This window comes from Lissotriton vulgaris, chromosome 2_1 (assembly GCF_964263255.1).
Source record: "Lissotriton vulgaris chromosome 2_1, aLisVul1.2, whole genome shotgun sequence".
In the NCBI taxonomy this organism is placed as follows: Eukaryota; Metazoa; Chordata; class Amphibia; order Caudata; family Salamandridae; genus Lissotriton; species Lissotriton vulgaris.
The window spans coordinates 291122582-291148221 of NC_141687.1; the positions used below are offsets into that span (position 1 = coordinate 291122582).

General features: G+C 45.7%; 1 protein-coding gene across 3 annotated transcripts in view; it reads right to left on the minus strand.

Annotated features, from left to right (window-relative positions):
- The window catches only part of PRR11 (proline rich 11), a 298857-nt gene that overhangs the window by 191786 nt on the left and 81431 nt on the right, over window positions 1-25640 (minus strand). For all 3 annotated transcript variants that reach the window (XM_086954972.1, XM_086954971.1, XM_086954973.1), the window contains exon 3: window positions 15264-15597. In XM_086954972.1, the coding sequence (XP_086811098.1) occupies window positions 15264-15597 (334 nt within the window). The remainder of the gene's footprint in view (window positions 1-15263; window positions 15598-25640) is intronic.

Here is a 25640-nt window from a genome sequence, read left to right on the forward strand (position 1 = left end):
CTCCTTTTTACTCATCCAAAAGCCTCCTCCTACTGCTAAGACGTAAAAAAAAATCCTTTTCAATCAAAATTAACAGACTAACATGTTCACTTTTCAAATTCCATATTAAACTATACTAATATACTACCCAAATAACTGAATACCATATCCACTATTTAAATTACTTCATATGTTTTACTATACTAATTTTCAACAGTAATCCTTTAGGGTTCCGGAGTGCCATGCTACTCGCCAGAAAAGCGCTTCAACACCCATCAGGGGAAACAAGTGCTAAATGAATGCAAATCTTTATTCCCCTTTTATCCCTCCACTATCCTTCTCACTCAAAGTAATTGACTAATATCCACCACTGAAATTACTTCATATTTCACCATATTAATTCACCACTATTCCTTTGTAGGCTTCCTGAATAGTGTGCGTCAAAAAGCGCTATATAAATACAAACACTATAACTTGGGCAAAACAGAAGAAGATCTGATAGTTGCAGCTCAACAAGGCCAGGACCTAGATAGTGCATTATCTCAGGTAGCCATCGCAAAAAACCTTATCACAGAAATAATAGTGGAAAAGGCCATCACTAAAGCATCAGTAAATAAGGAAAAGATATAGGAGATGAGTGAACTGGTCGGGCATCAGTTAGCGATGCGCGTTAGAGAAGAGGCATCAGCAAGCACTATTAGAGAAATTCAAGACCCGAGATTAGGTATACAAACAGAACCAGATGAAGTAAGGGCCGCATTTCAGAGATTTTATCAAGATCTCTATACAGAACCGATAAGTGGATTGGGGATCCATATCGATATTTAGATGTAAATCGAGGTCCAAGATTTGAGAAGAGGGACCAGGACAGGTTGGATGAATTACCCAACTGGGATGAGATCCTACTATCTTTAAAAACATTAAAAAGCGGGAAAGCGTCAGGACTGGATGGGATACCAACTGAGTTCTATCTGAAATTTGCTGATCAATTAAAAATAATCCTGATGACCTTGTTCACCCACATATTTCAGGGAGGTACACCCCCCCATCCTGGTCAGAAGCTAAGATTGTGGTCTTCCTGAAAAAAAATAAAAAACCGATTGATTTAGGTTCATATAGACCAATTACTTTAATAAACGGGGACTCAAAAATCTACTCGAAACTTCTGGCGGTCAGACTGGCACCAATAATAAATAAAATAGTATCCAAACATCAACATGGATTCATACCAGGAAGGTCAACAACTGACCATGTGCAACGGGTGATCTCACTGTTTGACTATACAGAGTCCACAGGAGACCCTATGGCACTTATACTCCTTGACGCAGAGAAAGCGTTTGATAGGGTCTCCTGGAGATTTTTATGGACGGCAATGTCTTATAGTGGAATCACCGACAAATTTATTGTGGCAACACAAGGCCTATATAATAATCCAAGTGCTAGAGTACTAGTTAATGGGCTCCTGTCAGAAAACTTCACTATCACGAGAGGAACCAGGCATGGATGCCCCTGCTCACCCCTCTTATTTGCAATTTACATCGATCCATTTATCCGGTGGCTGGACAATTGAACAAATATTTCACCAATTCAAATACGTAGTCATAATACCAAAACCTTGGCATACGCCAACGATATTGCGCTCGTCACTACAGACCCCAATGTAGCCATGCCGGTGATAGAAGAAGAAGCACACTTATTCGGATTAGTATCGGGATATAAACTGAATGTTAATAAAACCCAGATTGTTCTAAATAACAAGATTGTGATGGGGGATACAAGAGTAACTAGGGGTTACAATAACTGCCAAAATTGAAAACATTGTTGATATTAACCTAAAACCATTGATTTCTAGAACCAAGAAGGAGATGGTTCGATTGGATAATTTACATTTAACTATAGGGGGCCGCAGTAATTTGATTAAGATGCTTTTTTTCCCCCGGTTTTTATATTCCTTTAGAACTATCTGCCTCGAATTTTCCCCCAAAATCTTTAGGAGTATCGATGCTATGCTCTCAAATTTTATCTGGGGATATAAAAAACCTAGACGGGCTCTTAAACGATTGGTATTACCGAAGGAAAAGGGGGGTTTATCCCTACCGAATTTTAAGCTGTTTTACTGGGCCACTGTCCTAAAATACTGCGTCAATTTGATCTCTATAGATAATATCAACCTGGAGATCCCGACCCCACAAGAACTTCTATTAGGAGAAGATCGTGCTGGTTGCTTTTGGCGACATACTAACGACAATTATTTTAAGAAAATCAAGTTTAAGACTATCTTAGGGGCTTATAAAGCATGGAGTGGTATTCGTAAAATGTTGGGGCTTGGGCGATTCTCATGTTACACACCAATGTATAGTAATAATGATCTGCCTGTAATATTTCATGATAATTGCATAAATAGATGGCTATCGGCAGGGATAGTGCAATTGGGTTGTTTCTATAAACAAGGATGTCTTAAAATATTTGAAGATCTGCATGAGGAATATAATATTAGCCATAGGGATTTCTTTAAATTCTTGCAGGTTAGAGATTTCTTATCAAAGAAAACTGGTGGGCGGGAGAACTTCCGGAACAATCAATTGATTGATAATGTATGCAAAAAAACAACTCCTAGGATTGGGGAAATCTATGAAACATTGAATTTAATGGCCCCAGATGATATGGACAAATATTGCGTAATGTGGCAGGAACAACTAAGAGTACATTCCAATATCCCTCGCATAGCATACGAGTTTGCACTAAATTCACTAATGTCAATAAAGCTACAGGCGCAATTTTATCAAACTTTCTTCTTCCTATATTATACCCCTAAGAAAATTGCTAAATGGGGAACAGGGAAGGGAACAACTTGCCCTCTTTGTGCTCTATATGGGGCCGATATTATACATATATTTGCCACATGTAACACATTGACTAAGCTGATTAATGATATATCTGAATTCCTATCAGATGTTTGTCAAACAAGAATTGAAATCTCAACGGAGGAAATCTTGTTGGGGGTAGCAAATCGTGAATTGCAGACAAACACTCAGGGCCTTATATTTGTGGCCATGGCTATACTTCGCCTTACTATTGCCTCAGCATGGTTAGATCCTGATCCACCGGCATTTCAACAATGGAGATCTAGACTATTAGCCACTTGTAGCCTGGAAGTCGCAATCTATAAAAATAAAGGGGCTAAGAAAAGATTAATGGGCATGCGGATGTGGTCACCAATGTTATTGTGGATCCAGAGACATACATGATTGCATTTTGTGTACATAGTATTACTTGCATCTTTTTTTTTTATTTAATTTTTTTTTTTTTATTATTCTTTTTTTTTTCTCTCTGTACACCTATGGCAAAGTGTATCATCTAGGATCTATTTCTACTGTATGTATATAATATGTTATTTTGTTTTTCATTTTGACGTGTTCTTGGTCAAGGAAAGGGGGGTGGGGAGGGAGGGAATGTATATAATGTAAATGTCAATAAAAAGATTTTTTAAAAATAAATAAATACAAACCTTTGTCCTCCTCTATCCTTCTGCTATCATTCCAAATCCAAATAGCTGACTAACCTATCCACCACTTAAAATATACTTGCATGTTTCACTATACTAATTCAACACTAATCCTCTATGGGTCCCAGAGTAGCGTGCTACTTGCGGAAAAAAGCACTTTGACGCCTCGTCAGGGGTAGTAAGCGCTATATAAATGCAATTACAATACAATACAATACAATACAATACGTCTTCTGGGTCCATTCTCGACTTAGATCGTGGTTCGCATTCCACTATTTTAGTATATGGTTTGGTCTCCCCCTGGAGACCACTGTATATTTGTGCTACTTACTTGTTCTACTTCCAAAGTATTGCATGTATTATGGTTATACCTTCAGGTAGGAGATATTGCAACGTGTTAGTGAGTGTTAATATTAAATACATATTTTTATAACTACACTGTGTGGTTCTTTTTCACTTAACCTATACCATAAGACGAAGTACTGGTAAAACAAGCTGCTTTACAATCCTTCTGGACCAAGCCTGAAGGCTGCTCTCAACAGCTACCACTTAGAGAGCTTTCTCAGGTTGTCTAAGACCACTAAAATCACCATAAGGGTTGTCTGGATTAGCTATACTTACATAAGCGACCACCATATACCAAGCCAGAGTCCTACAAGGTAGGTCTGCGAAGCCAATTACATCGGGAAGTCTATAGGACCGAACGAGTGAAGAGCCGTTCACAAAGGATCTGAATGTCCAAGCAGTAGTGCTGGCCAAACGTGTGCAAGGATGCCCGCGTTGCTGCCTGACAGATGTCCAGGACAGGGACAACAGCTTACACCTCATTGTTTGTTGCATGTTAACGTCGCAGTGGTCGCAGCTTGGCTCTGGTGGAATGAGACTGCAAGCTCTCAGGGGGTTAATAATAATAAAGATCTTTATTCGGCTTATTCACAATGGAAAAACCATAAAAGAGACAGATAATATCATACATTGCATTTTTGCTTATTAAAAAAGTACACCCATTTCATAACATTTCATACGAGAATAGCTGATACATTAAAAAAGAGTTAGTTAAAATATAGGAAACCGCTCAAGGTGATCTTAATGAGGACTTTTACAGGTTCTTTCTATGTTTCATAATGCATTTTAAAAAATTGCTAACAAAATAACAGACATTTTCAGTTTCCAACATTTGGAGTCTTAAGAGGGCGGGTCTGCATTGTCTCAACCCCCAGGACCTTAGTATTGGTAGTAGCCAAATCTTTCTGTGGGCTTGATGGAATTTACAGAGCATGATCACATGCAAGTTGGATTGTGTTGATAAACCATCACACGGGCAGGGCGGAAGAGTAGCATTCCAACAGTTTTTCAGTGGGAATGTGACCAGTCTAAAAAAAGTATTTGGCCTAAATCTTGTTATTAGCATTCTTTCGTAACTTGATATTTGTAGTGTCAGGTACAGATGAATGCCATAGGCTATTTGGATCATGTTAGCATGTGCAACTGCTGTTTTAGTTGAATTAGATGCAAGTCTTAAGGATTCCAAATGACTTAGTGCTGATTGTTTAAGATCTCTTTTAGAAATGTCTGTTATAGATTTTGGATCCAAGTAATAGTTCTCAAATCCTAGATCTTTAAAAAAATTCCTTACATAGAGGAGCCACTTTATTTTTGATGATTTGTCCAAGTTCATGGAATCAGCAACAATGGATTGCGGATTGCGTTTTTCTCGGATTTCCAGATACGGCGCCACAACATCACTGGTTCTATTTTGATTAGGTCCTCTATATAGGGTATACCTAATTCTAAATGCATTGCAAATGTTGAGGTACCTTTAGGAGTAGCTAATAAGAATCTCAAAAAGACGTTTTCCGCCTTCTGAATAGAGCTAGTGTCAGTGTAACCCCAGACTCCCGCACCGTATAATGCGATAGCCTGGCATTTGGCATTGTAGATCTTTAATAGCTCCACTGGGGGCCTTTTTCCTAGTCTCTGAGAGAAGCTCGTTAGAGCGGCAATTGATCTCTTGAATAGGTGTGCCCTTGTGTTCACTGCTGGCTTCCAGGTCAGTTTATCATCTATCATAACACCCATATATGGGTATTGAGGGGTGGCTTCAAGCTTTTGATTATCAAGGTGAATGGGTTTTATTCTTTTTTGCCCCCTACCTGCCGTAATTATGAACGTTTTCTTCACGTTCACCCTTAGATCAAGGTTGCCCATAAAGGTCGTATACCTGTTCAATGATTGCTGGAGCTCACGGGGAGTTCGTGCGAGGATGACGGCGTCGTCCGCGTAGAGCAGGGCGGGGATCAGGCGTCGATTTATGCGCGGGAGGTCCTGAGCCCCCCTCAACATCTCCCCCTCCAGACCGTTAGTGTAGAGTGAGAAGAGGAAGGGGGCCAGGACACAACCCTGCCTGACTCCACGCCCTACTCCAAACGGAGACGTCAGCTCTCCGTTTAGGCCAAAACGCACTCTGGCCGTTGCCCCGGTGTAGAGCTCTCTCAGAAAGTCCAAAAGAGGGAGGTCTACTCCCAATTGGGCTAGGACTTTCCACAGCTTTGCGTGCGAAACGCAGTCAAAAGCTGCGGATAGGTCGACAAAGACCATATAGATTTTAGTTGGGATGGCCTGCGTATATTTGCCCATTATTAGGGTAAGATTGAGGACCTGCTCTAATGTACCAAAGCCCTCACGGAAACCAAATTGAATATCAGAGATAATGCCTCGGTCCTCACTCCACTGCTGGAGACGCTCTAGGATGACTCTCCCCACTACTTTCCCCAGCGAGTCCAGCAGTGAGATTGGCCGATAACATTTCACGTCTTGACGGTCCCCTTTTTTGAAGATGGGGACCATTATTGATTTAGTCCAAGAGCTTAGGATTCCCTCATTCGCAGCCGCTGAACAGACTCTCGTTAGAATGGGGGCCCAGAGATCTAGGTTGTTTTTAAAAAAGTCCACTGGGACCCCATCAGGGCCTGGAGCTTTACCTGATTTACTTTTCTGAAATGCCTCCAAGAGGTCTGGAATATCAAAAAGAAGCGGGATGGGGTACTGGGCTTTTAAGGGCAATGGGTCTGTGGGTGAAGTGTTTTTAAAGATCTCCGAGAAATGTGTAACCCAGGTGTTCTCATCAATAGCGACTTCTATTTTAGGGATGCCAGTTTCTGAGAGATAAGGAGTTCTGACTGTGCGCCAAAAAAGCTCACTATTTTTTAAGACGGCACCCTTATGGAGGTCGTCCCAAAGTTTCTGCTTGAGTTGGGCAGTTCTCAATTTCCGTTCCCCTATGTATTGGCGCCTTAAAAGTTGAATTTGGGCTGCGTCACGCGGTTTATTATGGAGGGCTAGTTTTAGTTTGGTTAGTGCAGCTGTGCAGTTATGATTGAACCATTTCTGTTTTGCAGTGTGATTTGGTTTAGGTTTTGAGGTAAGTAAGTCCTTTATGAAAACCAGAATTTGTTTAAAGTTCGTTAGGACTTCCTTATGGCTTGATGAAAGGTCCAGACATTTTAAAATATTTGGATAAGCCAAAGTTATTAATTTTTTTGTGGTTTCGGTGGGATTAATTTTTGCCCATTTAATTGTAAATCCATTGTGTTTACCAACCTCTATTTTATTCTGTGCGAGGGTGGTCGCTATATCAGAATTGTGGGTGGTGGTTGCAGACATATAAAGGTTAATCGTTAAGGCTGAATGGTCACTGAGCGGATTATCAATGACCCCAAAATCTTTAGCTATGTTTGTCAGGCCAGGGGAAAGAAATATAAAATCAACTGTTGTTTGATGGCCTCTACCCACGTAGGTCGGGCTGAATATGTTAGGATCTGCGTCATGATGATTAACAATATGCAGATCCAGATCCGAAAGGACAGCATTTAGAATATTTCCCAATTTATTATGTTCAAAGTGCGCTAACGGGGCACCGATTTCATCCGCCATCCCACAACAAAGTGGGTTAGTCATTGAACAAGGATGGAGGTTGAAATCTCCTCCCCATATTATGTGGGTTGCCCCTTTGCCAGTTCTCCATTGGTAGAATTGTTTTAAGTTCTCATGCATGTTTGTGAGGAGAGTTATAAAGTTTTCTTCCGATAGGTTATTGTATACATTGGTCAGAAAAATAGTTTCTTTGTTAGAAAAGGTTAATGAGAGAATTTGATGATTAGAATCCTGGGAAACTATGACCACTTTAGTGAGGGTTAGGGTGTTGGCTATATAAGTTACTAGCCCACCTTTGGGTCTTCCCATTAAACTACTTAGTGCTGGTACAAAATAGGTTTTATAACCTTGTAAGTGTAGTTCTTCTGTTAACCAGGTCTCTTGAAGACAGATTATTTGGTAGGGTTTTAGGAAGCTTTGCGCAGACCCGTCCTCGATTTTGGATCGGAGGCCTGCGATGTTCCAATAGAGTATGGAGATTGGCGAGGGCTCATCTTTTAGTTGTTCTGTTAAAGCTATGGCTTCAACATTCATGGGTCCAGAGGAGATATTCAAGGTCTGCGGGGAAAGGGATACGTGCAGGTCATTGGGTCGGCTTTCTGTTAGTGGTCAGTCGACCATTTCAAGGCCACTATACCTATTATACAACGGGATGTTATGCCAAGGATCCCACCGGGATTGGTCCCTGATTAACGGCCATTGTGAGTAGGGTCTTCTATCTTCCCATCGTCCCCCCTGGTGGCGTGGTCTCACAGTATGCCAGGAAAAATCTGGGTCATGTGCGCTGGGGGGGCCATGATATCTGGGGGTTGGTAAGTCCTCCTGTCTGGGAAATGGAACAGTCCAGGGAGGCTCTTGTTCCTGGATGAATCCATCCAGTTGCCTAAAGGGATAGAAGAAGGAAAGTGACTTGATCTTAATACCTCCATTTGAGGCAATGTCTTCCCAAGCGCAGACGTAGTCTGCTATGCGTGGGTCCTCAAAAGTAATCACTATACAGTCCCCGGGGATCGTCTTTCTAGTATTACCCACCCATGGGACCCTAGCAACAGATCTGATCCTTCCACGCCAGGTAGATGGGATCGGTCGGTTGGTCTGGAGCCAATGCTGGGCCTTATTTTTTAGGGACCAGCCAGGTTCCGAGCTAAGGTCAGTTAGCTCAGGAACACCAGCCATGACCACCACATACGGTGAAGCCTCAGGAGGAAAATCTGCTGGGAGTCTAGGAGGGCCTAAATTCTTTGCAGTATTTCTCTTGGGCCTGTCCGAAGGGGTTTTTGAAGCTGGAACCTGAGGGACCGGTGGTTTAGTTGATGGTTTATTTGTATTTTTACCGAGAGTTTTGTTCGCGGATTTATTGGTTACCTCGAGGTTTGGGGCGGGTGTAATTGCCGCACCTGGGGAGTTCAATGTGATGGTCTGTTTTGAGTTGTTAGGAATACTCGGGGCAGTCGTTTTTTCTGACGTTCTAGCTAAATTTGATGCATTGTTGGTAGTAGGCACCGTGGGCGTTGTTATCTGAAGTGTCTTTTGTTGGAGATTAAGCGAGGGTGGATTTGCATTGGCAGTTTTAGTGATAACTGGCTGTTTAATGTTATTTCCTCCTGCTTTTTGTGGTCCTGACGGGTGGTTCAGCTGTTGATTTTTTATAAGTTTAGAGATTTGTAACTCTAGATGTGCTAATCGCTGTTCTAGGGGTTGTAGTGCTTGTTTGAATATAATGGCTATCTTAGTCAGTGTTAATTCAGGAACCTCCATATCACGCAAGCCCTCGTGGGTTTGTGTAGAAGTAGGAGGGTCCGGAATTCTCGGGAACGGTGTTTCCTTCTCTGATTGATGTACTGTCACTGGGACTTCTATTTGTTCTACCCTATCCTGTCGGTCTTGTGGGACGCTAGGTGGCTGCATCAGGTTATTTAGTATTTTGGGGTTGGGGGACACCGTTTTCTTACTTATAGCTCCCTCCCTCCTACCCCTTTCTATTCTTTTATCTATGGAGGAGATTTGTGGAGAGGCTTTGCGGGGCTAGGTCCGGTGTTTTTTCTAAATCGAAACTAAACTGAGTCCGCAAGTTGGGACACTGATAAATCCACTATATTTGGTAAGCTGCGTCTCTCTCGGGTTGGAACTGCCTCAGCGTTTAAAGCTCCCGTAGCTGGGGATCTGGCATTCGCCAAGATCCCTAATGAGGATCTTTTGGCGAATGCCAGATCCAAGGAGATCCTTTCTTCCATCATTGAAATGCTTTGGTCTATGAACGTATTGGCCTTTGTGAGAAAGTCGTCCATAGGGCCAAGCAATTTGCCCACCGAGCTCGGGGCTTTTGTTTTGGTTTTGGATCCTCTAGTAAGAACCATTGTTGTTAAGCTGTGAGTCAGACAATGATACTAGGGAAAGAATGGAGTGTATCCAGATGGAGGTGACAGAGTAGTGGCCCAGTGCAGTCTCTTACGTCCTCGAATCGCCCCGGGACCCGTCCCGCGTCGCGTTGGAGAATGTTTTGCTTAAATGGGCTGGTTAATGGGGCGTGGCCGCCGGGGGAAGAGGCGCCAGCTGCAAGGTGCGGTGGTTTCTGGGCCTCGCAGTCCCCCGGTAGGCTCTTCCAAGGGACAGCCTTTCAATACACTACAACCTGGGCGCGGTCGCGCTGAGAGCGAGTAATCTTACCGCCGAATGCGGTAGCGCTCCCACCAACCGACTCTGCCTCAGGAAGTGCGCTGCAAGCCAAGATTCTGGAGCAAATCCTCTGGTGTATCAGATTCCGGGATAGTGAGCGGCACCCGCGCAGCGGGTGTCGCGAAAAGTTATAGCGTCAGGCCAATTAGATGGGCGTGGCTGCCGGGGGAAGAGGCGCCAGCTGCAAGGTGCGGTGGTTTCTGGGCCTCGCAGTCCCCCGGTAGGCTCTTCCAAGGGTCAGCCTTTCAATACACTACAACCTGGGCGCGGTCGCGCTGAGAGCGAGTAATCTTACCGCCGAATGCGGTAGCGCTCCCACCAGCCGACTCTGCCTCAGGGAGTGCGCTGCAAGCCAAGATTCTGGAGCAAATCCTCTGCGGATAGTAAGTGGAATGCTGGTCCTCGCAGTCCCGGGCTCCCGCTCAAGGTCCTCGTAGTCAGGAATATAGTCCACAGCCTCACAAACAACGTAGTTTAAAACTGGTTGGGATCAGTTAGGCAAGGGTTTGTGGGAGGCAGGGTGCACAGGGGCAGCCAGGCAAGCAAGGTCGGTAGGAGTGATGAGCCTTGCACCACTCTCTGATAACTCTCTGGTAACGGCCCCCCACTGTGCTACCCCTCGTGCTCCCAGAGCTTCCCTAAGGCTTGGCTTGGCGGGAGGCACACCAGAGGTCCGGTCAGGTCACAGGCACCGTGAGGAAAGGTAGGAAAGAGGCATGGAAGAGGCAGTGCGGGACCACGGCAGGACTATGAGCAGGCTCACCTCCCCGCGCTGGTCACGCCGGGTGTCCGCCTCTCGTAACCCGCCTCGTCGTCTCGCCTCCTGTGTCCTGCTCCTTCTGCTCTCGCTGGCCGTTGGTAGTCAAGACCGGGTCACTCGCGGTCATTTGCGGTCTCGGGTGCTCGTGGGCGATCGGCCGGCTGGCTGGCAAACCCGGTACCTCCACCTGCTGCCCCCTACTCCGGCTCCGGCTCCGGCTCGGCTTGGCTTCCCGCTGGCTCCTGCTGCAGGACCTCAGGGGGTTGCTTTTTGGCCAGTGAATAGCAGATCTTTTTCTTTTTTTTTTGTATGTTCTTATATAGCGCTCGATCACCGGGGAGGTATCTCGGCGCTTGCCTTGGGAACCCGTCCTGGCTTTTCCCTGTGAGATAGCCCCTACAGGGCATCCCCAAGGTGAAAGCCAGGCATCCCGCCGCGGGGGGCCGTTGTGGAGATTAAGCAAGCTTAATGCCCAGAGTTGCAGAGTGTGAACCCATGATTAGGTCAGGCACCGAAGCGAGAATTGTCGAGTCCGTGGACATTTGAGCTCAAGACCCTGCCGCGTCGGGAATTGAACCCTGGTCCGGGGTCTGACCTCTGCTTCAGGGTCTGCCTGCTCTAACCAGTGAGCCACACTTCTCCACATGCATAGAACGATCAATCTTGAGTTTCTGCACAACCTTCCCTTTTTTTTAGCTCCTACATAGCCCACAAAGAGTTGATCATCCACACAGAACTCTTTTGTGCGGTCAAGATAGAACAACAATGTGTGTGTGGCCAACAAGATGGCTGACTAGCCGCATTTTCTACAAGCTCTAAGCAGTGATTGACAGCAGCTGCATCTGACCCAGCAACCCTCTGCTCCCCATACACAGTGCCTTTGATTCAGAGGGGCGCGGCGATGCCATTGACCTAAGGAAGGTCGGCTGGAGACCGCAGAGGAGCCACTGCGGGCTAGTGGGGCACTGCTGCGCCTGATTGATACTGCTTGGGCTCCTCGCAGGAGGCTCTTACTGCGGGGTACCCGGAGAATCTGAAGTGGCTGCCAGGAGGTGAGCAGCTACAGGCTCCAAAGCACTGGGGAGAGGCGCCACGGGGTGAACAGCCGCAGTGTCGATCGGACATGTAGACAGGGAGAGATAGGTTTTCTGCCTCCGCCACCCTCCTATCCCTGCCCAGGGCACGCGTCAACGTCCTAAGGCCTGGTGGGATGGCATGCACCTGCTCCATCAGAGAGGTGGCAGCTGGAGATGTAACTAGTGGCCAGCCGACATTGTTGGAGAGTGCATCTCCCCTTCTGCTTGGAGCGCCCGCGCAACAGTACATATTCCATCGTTGCTTGTGGGGGCACCTCTCCTTGAATACATGAACGCTGATACAACAGTATGTGGCGGATCATTGGCCCTCCACCTCCTTTCCCCAGGGATACATTGCAACATTGTGACCAACTAAAGCATGCCATACCTGCAGCTCACCGCACAAGGCAGAGGGGTGCGGAGACCCACGTGCCTAGGCCCTAGAAGAACGCACCCACTGGCCTCGAGTGGTAAGAGGTCCTAGACTGTACTTAGAGTCGTGCAGCAGCGAGTTGGTGCTGGAGGGTCAATGGAGGTGAGAGGGAAACAAAGAGGCTCTTAGAAATGAAATTCTGGTGCACCGGTAGTGAACAACCTCCTGGCGCTCCCCCTGTGGCGACACAGTCAATGGTACTCCAACAACAACACTAAAAACCAGGGGCCAGGAGACTGCTGCTGGGGAGCTGGCTGGCACCGCAGATGATAACCCTACTTATTCGGTGATTGGATCACAACTATCCTCACAACGCAATGTTCTGGGGGCAGTGGTTCACGTCCGGAGGGGATCGAAGGATCTAACATTGGGTGCCTTTCTGGACAGATGGCTAAGAGTCTTTCTCCCCCAGAACAATTCTCATCCTGCTTTGTCATAGAGCGAGTCCACGGAGTGTTGATCGCAAAACCTCCTCCGGGGTCAGCTCCACAGCCAATAATCGCCAGGTTTCTGAATTTTCAAGATAGAGACATACTACTTGGGGAAGAGCGCCGTATAGGAGAGACCCACTAGGAAAACTTTAAAATTATGGTGTTCCCATACTATAAACCTGAGTTTCAGAGGCAGAAGCGCACCTTTGACTCGGTCAAAACAAATTGAAGGGCCCACCAACTACAATATATGTTATTATTTCCAGCGAAGGAAAGGCATTTTCCTTTCAATCACCTGAGGAGGCCTGGACCAGTCCCGACGGGTGGAAAGAGGGGGACACATGAGCCAGCGATTCGCCTTAGCAGAGGAGGCAAGACCCAAGGTCAAAAGACCGGGGAGGAGATGACAGAGCAGCGCCCTGAGCACTCGACACAGAGGTACACCTCTGCCGGCTCAGAGACAGAGGCAAAGATTCATACTCTCATCAAACATGAAGGGTGAATTGAATCGGATACTGTAGGAGGGGGGCTTAGTATATGGTGAATACTTATTTAAGTGAAGCACCATGCACCAATCCAGACAACCCTTATGGTAATTTCAGTGGTCTTAGACAACCATAGAAAGCTATCTAAGTAGTAGCTGTGGAGAGCAGCCTTCAGGCTTAGTCCTGAAGGAGTGTTAAGCAGCTAGGGATCCTGTCAGCAGGAGCCGGGAAAAAAGGATTAGGTAAACGGCCACCTGCAGGGCATGATGGGACACCGAAGGCCAGGGTGCCCTTAAAGGCAAGGGTTCTAGTCTCACTGTTTCAAAGCTACAGCCTACGTGGTAGTGGTGCATTATCCTTCTTTATCATTCACTTTAAAAGAAAGTAAAAAGAGTTTGCTAAGGATATTTTAAAATGTCACTTTTGCTTATTTTTAGTGACTTTATAAACTAAAATGAATTACATTGGAATATACCCTTTCTTAAGGCTGCAAAAGTTCACTTTTTATCACATGTATCTCCTGGCGTGTCCGAAGTAAGGAGAAAATACTGTCAAAATGTGACATTGAAATAAGTGGTGAGGGTCTCGTGGACGGAACAACTCAGTGCTTAGGAATATAAATGGAGATCTCCTGAGAGAGAACTACTAGATACAAACCTATTAAGAATTAAAACGAAACGTCTCTGGACAAAACACATTAGAGTTATGTGAAAACAAATCTAGAACCAACTGTGTAGAAATATACAGAAAAAGTTATTTATACAGACTGTCAGTTATAACTAGCCATGATCTGCCGCATGTCAACAATCTCCAGCTTACAATTTATAAAATCATGCTAAATTCACAATTGCTGCTTGACCTTACTAATATAAAATGATATTAAAGTAACATGGCAAACATGCAAGTCTCCTCCTCTATATATGTTTGGCATATCTCAAAAAAGCAAAAAGTTGTGCCATGAAATTTCCATTAAATGAATTGTTGGACCAATGGGTGGTCCAGCTACCATGTAAGGTAAGGACATTAACCACTTCTGAGGTAACTAGTCAAATACTCTACTGATCCCAACAGCTGGTCAACTAAAAATAACCCAGAACTGACATATCAGCGAGAGAAAAAAGGAAAATGTTGTGTCAATGTTGAAGTCAGCAGCAGTAACAGGAAGACATAGGATCTGCATCCATAACTTTTGAAAAGATCCCTCTTTGGTTTTGTTTAAAGCACATTTAAGAGCTGCTTGAAGCAAAAGGACCTGGTCGAATAGCAAACCAGAGGAAACAATTTAAAGACATTAAGAAACTGTATCTGTATGCCTACAAGTTAAAGCCCAGGAATCCTGGAATACCTTCGTTTCTAAAGCCCTTTTCTCAAAAGTCTTACCTCATTCCCGAAAAATACATACAAACTTTATACAAGAAAGACGTGCCTCTGCCCCCTTGTGTCAATATCTGAACTGACACATCATTTAGCCTTTATGTGACAAACTGAGACATTTATCATGTTTTGAAGCATGTAATCCCCAACCAATCAGGATGGACCGTTTTTGTGCTGTGAAGCAGGCTCAGGAAGCATATGAAGCCACTTAAAAGTAGGTCAAGAAAATAGGTAGCCCCGTTTGTAACCCATGAATCTGTTCTGCAACTGAAAACGACAGTAGTATACAAGGTGATCTTAACCGCAGAGGAGGTTCAGGGGTGATCGTAGCACCGAGCACTTTAACAGGGACGCAATAGTGAACTGGATCCCAGCGCTCCTGGCTCTCTGGGGCTAGAAGCTGTGCTCAGGTTACGTTTCAAACAACTCACCTCAACCTGAGAGGCAACAAGATCACATCCCAGACGAGCTTGAGGAGCAAACCATTGGCAGAAATGCGTTATACAAAAGCAGGTAATATTATAAGTCGTAAACTTGTATGTTTTTAGAAAAAAAATTGTTTACTTTACGTATGCAAGCATATGTACACGAATATGTTAAAATCCACCTACCAATCTCAGTTGTCTCCCGCAGCACCAGAACACGGAGAGCATCGCCACCACGAGCAGCTTCATAGCGTTTCTTATGCTGGTAAGAGCAATCGTCTTTGCCGTTAAGGATGCATTCTTTACTGTATGCACTGTGACATTTACAGCGTCCTTCACTACTTTTCTTACGCTCAAAAACGTGAAACTGCACGATTGAAAAAGAGCAGTGTTTCTTAGATTGGGAAAAGAAAAACTCCGGATGGAGAGCATCGTATGTTTTACACTTGAAACGGCAAGTTTGGCGCTTGAAAGCATTCTACTTTGGCACGGTGGGCTTCCTGGCGTCACCACGGGATGGCTGTCGAACAAGAAATGTTGAAAAAGTGTAAGAACAAGCGTCATCGTAATCATCTGAGAATTAAATTTGATGATTAGTTAAGAGTTACTATTGTTTTTTAAAACCAAAATAATTATAAAATAGCAGTTTGTCATTTATATATGGAAAAATTATTACTCTAGCCTGCATAATTAGGACTATAATGCGCCTTCTGACCCTGTATTTAAATAATGTTCCTCCTATTTTACAACATAACATCAGACGTTTACTGACAGACCAAACAATCAGAAGTTAAGAATTCTTCGCAGGGCCCCTTGTCAGATATTCGCTGTGCATTCTTTATCTTCTCTATCTAGACTAGTCATGAAAGCCCACTCCAGCTGACCACTGAACTCACCAAAGCAACACTTCGTTCTCGCCCTCCCTTTCCCTACCCACACCTCTTCTAATTACCACTATTTGTGTGGCACTGGTGACGTCACTTATTATTTATAATGCATGTAATTTGGATGCTTAAAAAAGGTAGGCTTTAAGGCAGCCATTTTGTTTCACAAAGGGAGATGGAGTCTTCTATTGAAGGCCATAGGTACCACAGCAGACAGTCGAGGGACTCTTGAGTCACAGTGAAAAGCTTACTAGAAAAGACTGTAGAAGGCGTAGGTTATAAATTGCAGCACACTGATGTCCAAAAGTGTAACAACTTCAACATAATAACAAGCATTTGCAATGCAATAGGTCTCGCATTAAGAAAGTTTGAGATATTGGTATTGTAAATGACATTTTTTATTTATGAGTTGGTTTTGAGAATAGCGAAATTAATAGCTTTGTCATTCACAATTTTTATTTATTTTTAAAGTTTTATATAGCGCTAGCTTGACCCGTAGGTATCATAGCGCTTTAAATACATACAGTAAACAAGTAAACATTATGTACACACGAACGACCCTATTAAAAGAAAATTAATATATACACTGTCTTCCAGTTTGTCTTATCTGTTGCTGAGATAATGCTATGCTGATGCTCAGGTGATGCTGAGTTATACTGACATGGTGCTGAGTGATGCGCTAATGCTGAAGTTGTGCTGAGGTGGTGCAGCACTGATGCTGTGATGGGGCTGCGCTGGTACTGAGCTGGTGCTTTGCTGGTGTTGCACTGATGCGGAGGTGGTGCTGTGCTGATACGGAGGTGGTGCTGTGGTGGTGAGTGATGCTGAGGAGATTCTGCGTAGGTGCTGAGTGATGCTGTGCTGGTGCTACGCTGATGCAGAGGTGGCAGTGCTGCACTAATGCCAAGGTAGTGCTGTGCTGGTGCTCAGATCATCCAGAGTTAAACTGAAGTAGTGCTTAGGTGGTGGTGTGCTTGTGCGGAGGTGGTGCTCATGTGGTGCTGAGTGATACTGAGGTGTTGTTCAATGATGCTGAGGTGGTGCAGAGTGATGCTGAGGTGGTGGTGTTGAGTGATGCTGAGGAGATGCTGGTGCTGAGTGATGCTGTACTAGAGCTGCACTAATGTTGAGGTTGTGCTGTGTTACTAGTCAGGTGGTGCTGAGGTGGTGTGCTAGTGCCGAGGTAGTGCTGTGCTGGGGCTGAATAATGTTGAGGTGGTGTTGTGCTGATGGTTGTAGTAGTGCTCACCTGCTGCTGAGTGACGTTCAGGTGGTGCTGCTGAAGTGGTCCTGAGTGACCGTGACTGGTGTAGAAGTGGTGCTGCGCAGATGCAGAAACGGTGCTGAGGTATTGCTGCACTGATGCATTGGTGTTGCGGTGCTGCTCAGGTGGTGCTGTCCTGGTGCTGAGTGATACTGAGGTGGCACTGTGCTGGGGTAGTGCTGCGCTGGGCCTGAGTGATGTGGAGGTGGTGCTGTGGTTGTGGTCGTGCCCAGGTGCTGGTGAGTGCAGCTCAGGTGTTGTTGCTGCAGTGGTGATGAGTGACGCTGACTGGTGCTGAAGTGATGCTGTGCAGATGCTAGAGAGGTGCTGCAATAGTGTTGTACTGATGCAGAGGTGGTGCTGTGTTGATGCTGTGGTGTTAAAATGGTGCCGTGATCAGTGATGCTGAGGTGGTACTGAGTCAAGCTGAGATGGTGGTGCTGTGCTGGTCTGGTCTATGACATTTTTTTTCTGAAATTCCGTCTGCTTACAGTGTCTTAAACCCTCTGCAGAGGATAAAGTACAACACATTGGCAGTCAAAACAATTACATAAACATACATATAAACCATTCAGGCAATATTTCTTCTAATGTAGGGTGCACAAAAATGAAATTTCGCGCAGTTTACTCCCACGATTTGTGGCAAGTTTTCTTGCAGCAAATCCTGGGAGCAAATATTTAAGATGTGATTTGCACCCTAAATTGTGAGTGGCCGTTGCGTAGCCAGCGTGTCATGGGCCTAGTGCAAGTAATGGGCCACCCTGGTTGCTGTTTGAATTATAAAATACAGCAATAATCAAGGCTCAACAGGCCCCTCAGGGCTCTGGGTCCCGGTGCCACTGCACCTGATGTACGAATGGAAGTCACGCCGCTGAGAGGGAGGAGGGGAGGGGTTTGGGAGTTTGCATCTGAAGCAGAATTAGCATCACAGTTGTAACTAAAAACTTGGATGCGGGAGTGCGAGGGACTGGACTTTAAAAAACTCAGAGTTTGTGTAAAATAGCGTGGTGGGCTATGCCCCTGCTGCTGTGATCTTGTACAACCTGCAAGTTATCAGTTTGGAGTGCAGCAGACCCTCACTACCTTCCGATTATGAGATAGTAATTGTGATTTGTCTGGTGCAATAGTAATCAAGTACAATCAGCATTTGTTATTCCTGGTTTGAGAGCGCTGAGATTCCTGGGATATTTTTTACAGTTTGAAGGAAAAGACAAAAAGTAAAAGAGAAGAAATAAAGATTAGTAGATAGTAAGGGACAGAAACTGAGATTGTGGGAAGGAAACGTGGAAGCAAGAGAGCAGGGAGGGAAAAAAAGTGAAAAGAAATAGAGTTAGGCATTGTGAAAAGAAGGAAGAAATGTGAACAAGCCTAAGCCAGCAGCAAATGTAGTTATAGGTGAGGCAGTAATGAGAACTAATCAGTGCCCGCGCTGCCCTTGGGCACATTTGAAGGCACAAAAACGAGAAACTCTGAAGCCAAGCCATTGCCTCGTAACATTGTCCTCTTTCTATTGGTGATGACGGTTGGGGTGTGGAATCGTGCCTGTTTGAGCTGTGAATAGATAGGGGGTTTACCCAAACAGTCACTGGGACCTGGGCTTACTAAGTACTAGGAGGAAGGGGTCCCAGCGTGAGTGTGTGATAATACATACAATTCACAAAAATAATCACAAAGACAATGAATGCATCCACATTGTTTTAATCACAATGGGAGTGCGTATATTAAATATACTGAACACTTGATCAATATGTAAACGGTTGTACAGTGCCCCAGGGAGGGAGGGGGGAGTGTGATCAGGTGAGGATGGTGTAATGGGAGGGAATTAGTGACAGTAAAATCAACCAATTGACACAACGGTGATTATTTTTGTGAATTGTATGTATTATCACACACTCACGTGGGACCCTTTCCTCCTAGTGTTTGAGCTGTGAGGCGATGGGATGCTTCCTCTGCGAGGTGGAGGCATAGTGCATTAAAAGTGAACAAGCACGCAAAAAGAAAAAAAAAGACGTAAGTACAGTGAAGGTGCGTGTGGAATCATGCCTGTGTGAGCTGTGAGGCGATGGGATGCTTCCTTTGCGAGGTGGGGGCATAGTGCATTAAAAGGGAACACGCATGCGAAAAGAAAAAAAATACGCGAGCACAGTGAAGGTGTGTGTGGAATCGTGCCTGTATGAGCTGTGAGGCGATGGGATGCTTCCGCTGCGAGGTGGGGGCATAGTGCATTAAAAGTGAACAAGCACGCAAAAAGAAAAAAAAAAGACGCAAGCACAATGAAGGTGTGTGTGGAATCGTGCTTGTGTGAGCTGATCGGATGCGTCCTCTGCGAGGTGGGGGTATAAAAGTGCACATGCACGCGAAAAAAAAAGATGCAAACACAGTGAAGGTGCGTGTGAAATCGTGCCTGTGTGAGTTGTGAGGCGATGGGATGCTTCCTCTGCGAGGTGGGTGCATAGTGCATTCAAAGTGAACAAGCATGCGAAAAGAAAAAAAAAAAAAAGACGCCAGGGAAAGCAACAACAATAACAAGCGTTAACTGACAGTTTAGGGAAAAGTGCCAAGAGCACACCGCCAGACCCGGGTGCATCTGAAGATAGGACACCAAAGTTAACCATGTGACAGATGCTGCAGTAATTTAAATAGAGTTCTCAAAGTCCGGTAGTTGCATCTGTGGCTTTATTCATTCTGCCCGATAATTTAACAGCAGTGACACTTTTGCAAAGTTTCAGAGGGGCTGGGGCCATGCAGTGGTGGTAAACAGAACTCCGGTGGGGCAGGGCGATACATGTGAGGCGCGTAGAACCGGGGTGTGATGTCGGGCACCAGTTGAAGCTGAGAAGCAAAAGAGACGACAAAAGAATGCATGTGCCACTCTAGGTTTTAGTAAGACTTATTGGAAACCATAGAATGGCAGAGGAAAGGCAGCACTGGTAGGAGGGCTGGGCAACCATGTGCCAGTGGAGAAGTGTGACTCAATGGTTAGAGCGGCAGACCTTGATGCAGAGCGCTGGCCAGGGTTCGATTCCCGCCTCGGCGGGATCGGGCTTAAATTCCTCTGACCGGATATTCTCGCCTCAGTGCCGAATCTAAGCATGGGCCCCACGCTGCAACTCTGGGCAATAGCTTGCTTAGTCTCCACAACGGCCCCCGATACACAAGGGATGCCTGGTTTCACCATGGGATGCCCAGGAGTGGACACCTCACAAGGAAAAGCCAGGAGGGGTTCCCTTGTGGTAGGAGTACAAGCGCCGGGATGCTTACGGGTTACTGTTCGCGCTATACAAATACAACACATTTACATTTACACATTCCGATTCACGAGCAGATGGTCCAGTTTATGACCTGCGGACCACCTGAAGTGGCTGGTGGCAAAGGGAATCAGAGCTGCCGCGGTCGCTTTGATGTTCTTGTCTTGTCTTGCTTTGTGGGAGGGGTAGGGGGAGCTGATTCCTTTGCAAGCACCTGGCTCAAATGAACTGTATGCGATCCGCAATTGGGTAGACTTTTCGAAAGCCTTACTATAAATCTCGCCCACCATCCCTACGGGATAGAATAGACGAGACCTAAAAAGTGCACTACTGACCCTCACTTTAGAGAGAAGGTGAGGCCCACCTCGCCTTCACCTGTTTACATACACACCACCACTTACCCTGTTCGAAATACCTTATGATACACTCACATGCATAGCACATAGAAGAGGGAGAGTAGCACTATTGGCACAAACACTGTCCCTACATCTATGTCTCAGGGAGCTCTCAATGCTCATCTGAGGATAATCTTCTGAGTCGCATGATACGACTTTATGCTTCAAGCCGCATTTTGATTGTATTGTATTACAATATTTATATATGCTGAAGCACTTGCCTCCATGGGTAGCATGTTACACCATGTTGGGTGTGTGGTTGGAAGGGATCTGTCTTTGTTTTTTGATCTTATGGGGGAAGAGTTTCCTTGTTGTATGTGATGACTACCAAGGAGCGGTTATCGTGTTATGGGACGCAGAGTTTAGCACTGTGAAGGATGAAGAAGTGAGAGGTAGACCAACCGTTTATAGTTTTCAGCAAGCTAGTAACTTTGAGTGGCTCTGTAGGTCCCTTGTTGGTATTTGGTATGATCATGGTCCACTTGGTTGGTTATTTCACTGGTTGCCCATTCAGAGATATTTTGTTTGAAGTTCCTCAGCAGGAATAGGTTGGAGGGAGAAATGGTGGTGAGATCTGCTGGGAATAACTGTTAATTTCATCCAGTTTCTGGCTGTTATTGCGCTATATCAAGAAGCAGTGATAGTATGTGGCTTGTTGGACCTACTGTAGTGGAGTAAATTAAAGTCTTTGATTGGCCAGCGGCATGCTGCAGATCTCTTCAGTTACTCCACGGCTGCTCAGTTGGTGATAGGGGCTGGTAAACGTTTGAGTGATGGACATGACCCATAACAGTTTTGTCTTATGTGAGTGTAAAAGTGCCAAGCAGTATAAGGACATTATTATGCAGCCTGTTAGAGCTACAATTGACTACCTGACAGCTGGGTGTTGTGGTATTATTGTGTGAGAGGAGGGTTATAAACTGTTTTGTAATTGCATTAATGTAGCACTTATTCATCGCCAACAAACCCAATGCAAATAAGCTTCACATAAGCTGTGGTTATGTAAAAATGGCGCATGCATATTCAGTTTGGATCTAATAAAAAATGGGAGGGTTTCACTATTTCGGATGAGCACTTTTAGCGTCTGAGACATGATCCGTTTATGAACTCTGGCCCGATCCTGAGCGCATTGAATAAAACATGCCAACCTCACAGTGCGCGCAGCCCTGGGCACCCATTTAGGCATAATGAGCGCTGTGTCACACTGCGCTCTGTTCATCCTCTACCTTTGTGAGGAGGTCGCAGAATCCAGGAAAGCTGCGGCGTCCTACCACCCCCTCATGTTTCGGGGTTTCCTTGGCAATGAGCTAATGAGATGAGTGTCACATGGATGCTTAGGTCAATAACCACGAAGGAAATAAATAAACATCAACTGTGTGTGCTGCATGTCGGGGGACAGCAGGTGATTGGGGACGCGCCAAGGCTGACACAAACACAGAGGGAAGTGGGGCCTTTGAGAGACACAGCAAAAAGAACCAGCACTAGGAGATGGGGGCTCAGAGAAACATCTGTTACAAACAGGATCAGGGTGGACAGAGGTAAAAAAGCAAAAGAGACACAGGGCAATGTTTGGAGATAACTGTGAGCAATGAGCATGGCAACGTGAAAGAAAAGGGCAGAGGAGGAGGACAGGGATCTGCAGAGAGAGAAAAGGTAGAGGAAGATTATGCCACAGGAGCGAGCACAATGCACATCAAAACAAGCATTGGCCGCGCGGCCGTAAAAGTAACGCTGAGGCCGCGATAAAAAAAAACACAAGTGGTGACGCGAGTTGTGCGCACGCGCAACGGGAATAAGTGCTGTGCACGTCGCGCGCGTGTGGGCGTTCTAGCAAGCTGGTCGCCAGACAGCAGCGCTTTCAAAACTCACTTTCTAAAGTCTCTACGAGCAGCGCATGCGCGCTGACTCAGCGAGACCTAAAAAACAGATATTTGTCACGATGTGTAGTTGAAAACCTCCAACTCCCCGGAACCCAAAACCTCTACAGCACTCAAAAGTATACAATGATGTAGTGGAACGCACTTTGGGACACAAGTGAAACAAGCATTGGCAAAGCCATTAGGTCTTGCCTTCTGGGCCTAGTAGTTCGCTTTGCCAAACGTTTTTAGCAGGTTGTGCAGCATTGCTAAAGGGGGAAGCAAAAAAAAAAAAGGGTGCTTATGTTGAGGTGTCATTTTGTAGGCAGGTGAACCAGGCATGCACGGTCCTAAAAATGCTCATACTTGAATTTTTGGATTAAAAAGAAAAAAAGTAAACAGTGTTAAAGCATTTCCTTTTTTTCAAAGAGAGAGTGGGGAAGCAACAAGGAGGGTGCGGTGGGGGAAGCTTCATGGAGGGCGGGAACGGAAACAACACGAGGGTGGCGGGAGAAGTGCATAACAAGGGGAAAGAGATCACAACATGGAACAGGGAGACGCATATGGGTGGAAAAGCAATGTGGGTGGAAAAAGCCCACAAAGGCAAGTACAACATGGAGCAGGTGGGGAAGACGCACATGGGGGAGAGCAGCATGGTGTGGAAAACGTGTAATATTTTACTTGGCATAAGCTGCAGCCATTTTGGCTGTGGTATCTATTTAGGTTTGCTTCATAATTCTCCCATCCTCTGCTGATCGTCTTTTTCCCTGCCTGTGCTGTCTATTTTAGTTAACTTCCTGACTCAGCTAAAAGCAATGTGCATGCTAAGAGTTTGTAGCTGCCAGAACACCTGGTCTCAGACTCGGCTGTCAATCATTTCCTGCTGTTGTAAACCGTTCTGTTCCCCCTCCCACTTTGCTGACTAAGTGATCTCCCATCTGCCCAAGTTTGTCGGTAACTATTCCTGTGTAGGACCTACCTTCTATTAGTATCCACATGCTTACCAGTGCAGGAAAAGCTGTATATAAGGCCTGTGTTCTGTGACTTCAATGTACTACCTCAGGCAGCACTTGAGAGTGCTGTGTGGATGTGGCCCCACTCATGATTGATCAATAAACTTGTTATTTAGGGCCATGGCATCAGGTAGCTTCCAGGGGGTGATAGCCACAGCAGGAGGATTCCCACAGAGTGCATTGTTGCGCTTTCTTCACGCGCTCCTTGATGCCATGGTACAGAGGCTGCATCACCACATCCACTTCCCCATCGCACTACAGGCACTAGACCAGACCAAGCAGGAGTTCTATCAAATAGCACAATTCCCCCACATCATTGGATACATAGATGGGATCCATGTTGCCATGTCCCCCCCGCCCCTCCCAGAACGAGTATGTGTTCAGGAATCGCAACTCCCATCATTCCCATAACATACAGGTGGTGTGTAATGCCAAGCACATTATCACCGAAATAGTCGCAAAATACCCAGGCAGCACACACAACGCTTTCATCTTCCGCCACAGTAGGATACACCGTCGACTCACAAGTGGAGAGTTTGGTGAGGGATACCTACTAGGTAATTGCATTTGTTCGAAGGGCACACTACTAAAGGACAGCGGAGGTACAACAGTACCCATGTAGCAACCAGATGTACCATTGAGCGGACCATTGGAATACTCAAGAGCTGTTTCCGATGCCTACATAGGAATGGAGGGGCACTACAATACAGCCCCCAGACCTGTTGCAAGATAGTGGTAGCGTGTGCCATGCTGCACAATATCGCTACCAGGAAAGGCACACCAGTGGAGCTCACTGATTCGGAATCATCAGATGAGGGGGGGCCAGCTCCAGGGCGCATGCCAGGCGGTATAATTGGTGCAGCTGCTGGGCGCCAGAGGCGAGATTAGATAACACAGAACTATTTCTAGGTAAGAAAAGATGACAATGCTAAATATCTATTACGAGACTGTGTTTAATTTCCCTTAGTACAGGATATATATCGGCACACAGCATGTGTAGCACACAATGTATTGTTCAATGCCCAGCACATGTTAGATTCACAGTGCAAATGAACAATCTTGACCAAGTGTCTGTGTACATTGGGTTGATGCACCCATCTCCGTGTCCAAGTCTAAGCACCTTAACTGCGGCATTGTCGGCCTGTAGCCCCTCGCTGTGGGTGCACAGTGCCCTCTTCACCTGTCTCAGAAGCCCTTCTGTGACGCACACTGCGGCGCCTGTCTAGGGGGCGCATGGGTGTAATGCTGCTCCTGCCAGATTGGGCTTCCTTGTCTGTTGGAGTGAGGACTGCTGGGCCAGTAGCAGGGGCGGTGCGTCCATTAGGGCGCTTGGGCGTTGCATCCCCACTGAGCGTTGTTGTCAGTCAGACTCTGACTCTGACTCATCTCTGTTTCACAATGCAATCATCATTCCATCCCAGCAGGCTGCCGGAGATGGAGGCAGTCGGGTCAGAAGGGGGCGGGGCAGCACTACAGATTCAGCTGCTGCAAGTGAATGATTGAGCGCACAACACCAAGAGTGCGCTGCGCACATAATCTGTTTAGGGCTTAAAAAATTTGCGACAAGCCCAAACATGCACCCTAGGCGGTGCTCATTAGAAGAGCGAGGGTTGTTCCATGCCGCTCTTCTAATGAGTAGCCTAGTGCGCATGTCCGGGCTGTCCTGTTGGGCTGGTGTGCTTGCACAGCCTGATTGCATTGATGCAACACTGGGCATTATTTTTAATGCATGTTTTATACCCTTTGTTAACATAAACTGTTTCCCCATGCAAACCAGGAAGGAAACTAACTATCACATATAACATACTTCTTTTACAAAGGTACTCCGATTTTGTGGCAGTTTCAGTATGATTATAGTGCGTACTCATGTAGGAGCGCTTGATTCTGCTTAGTTATGTTTAGA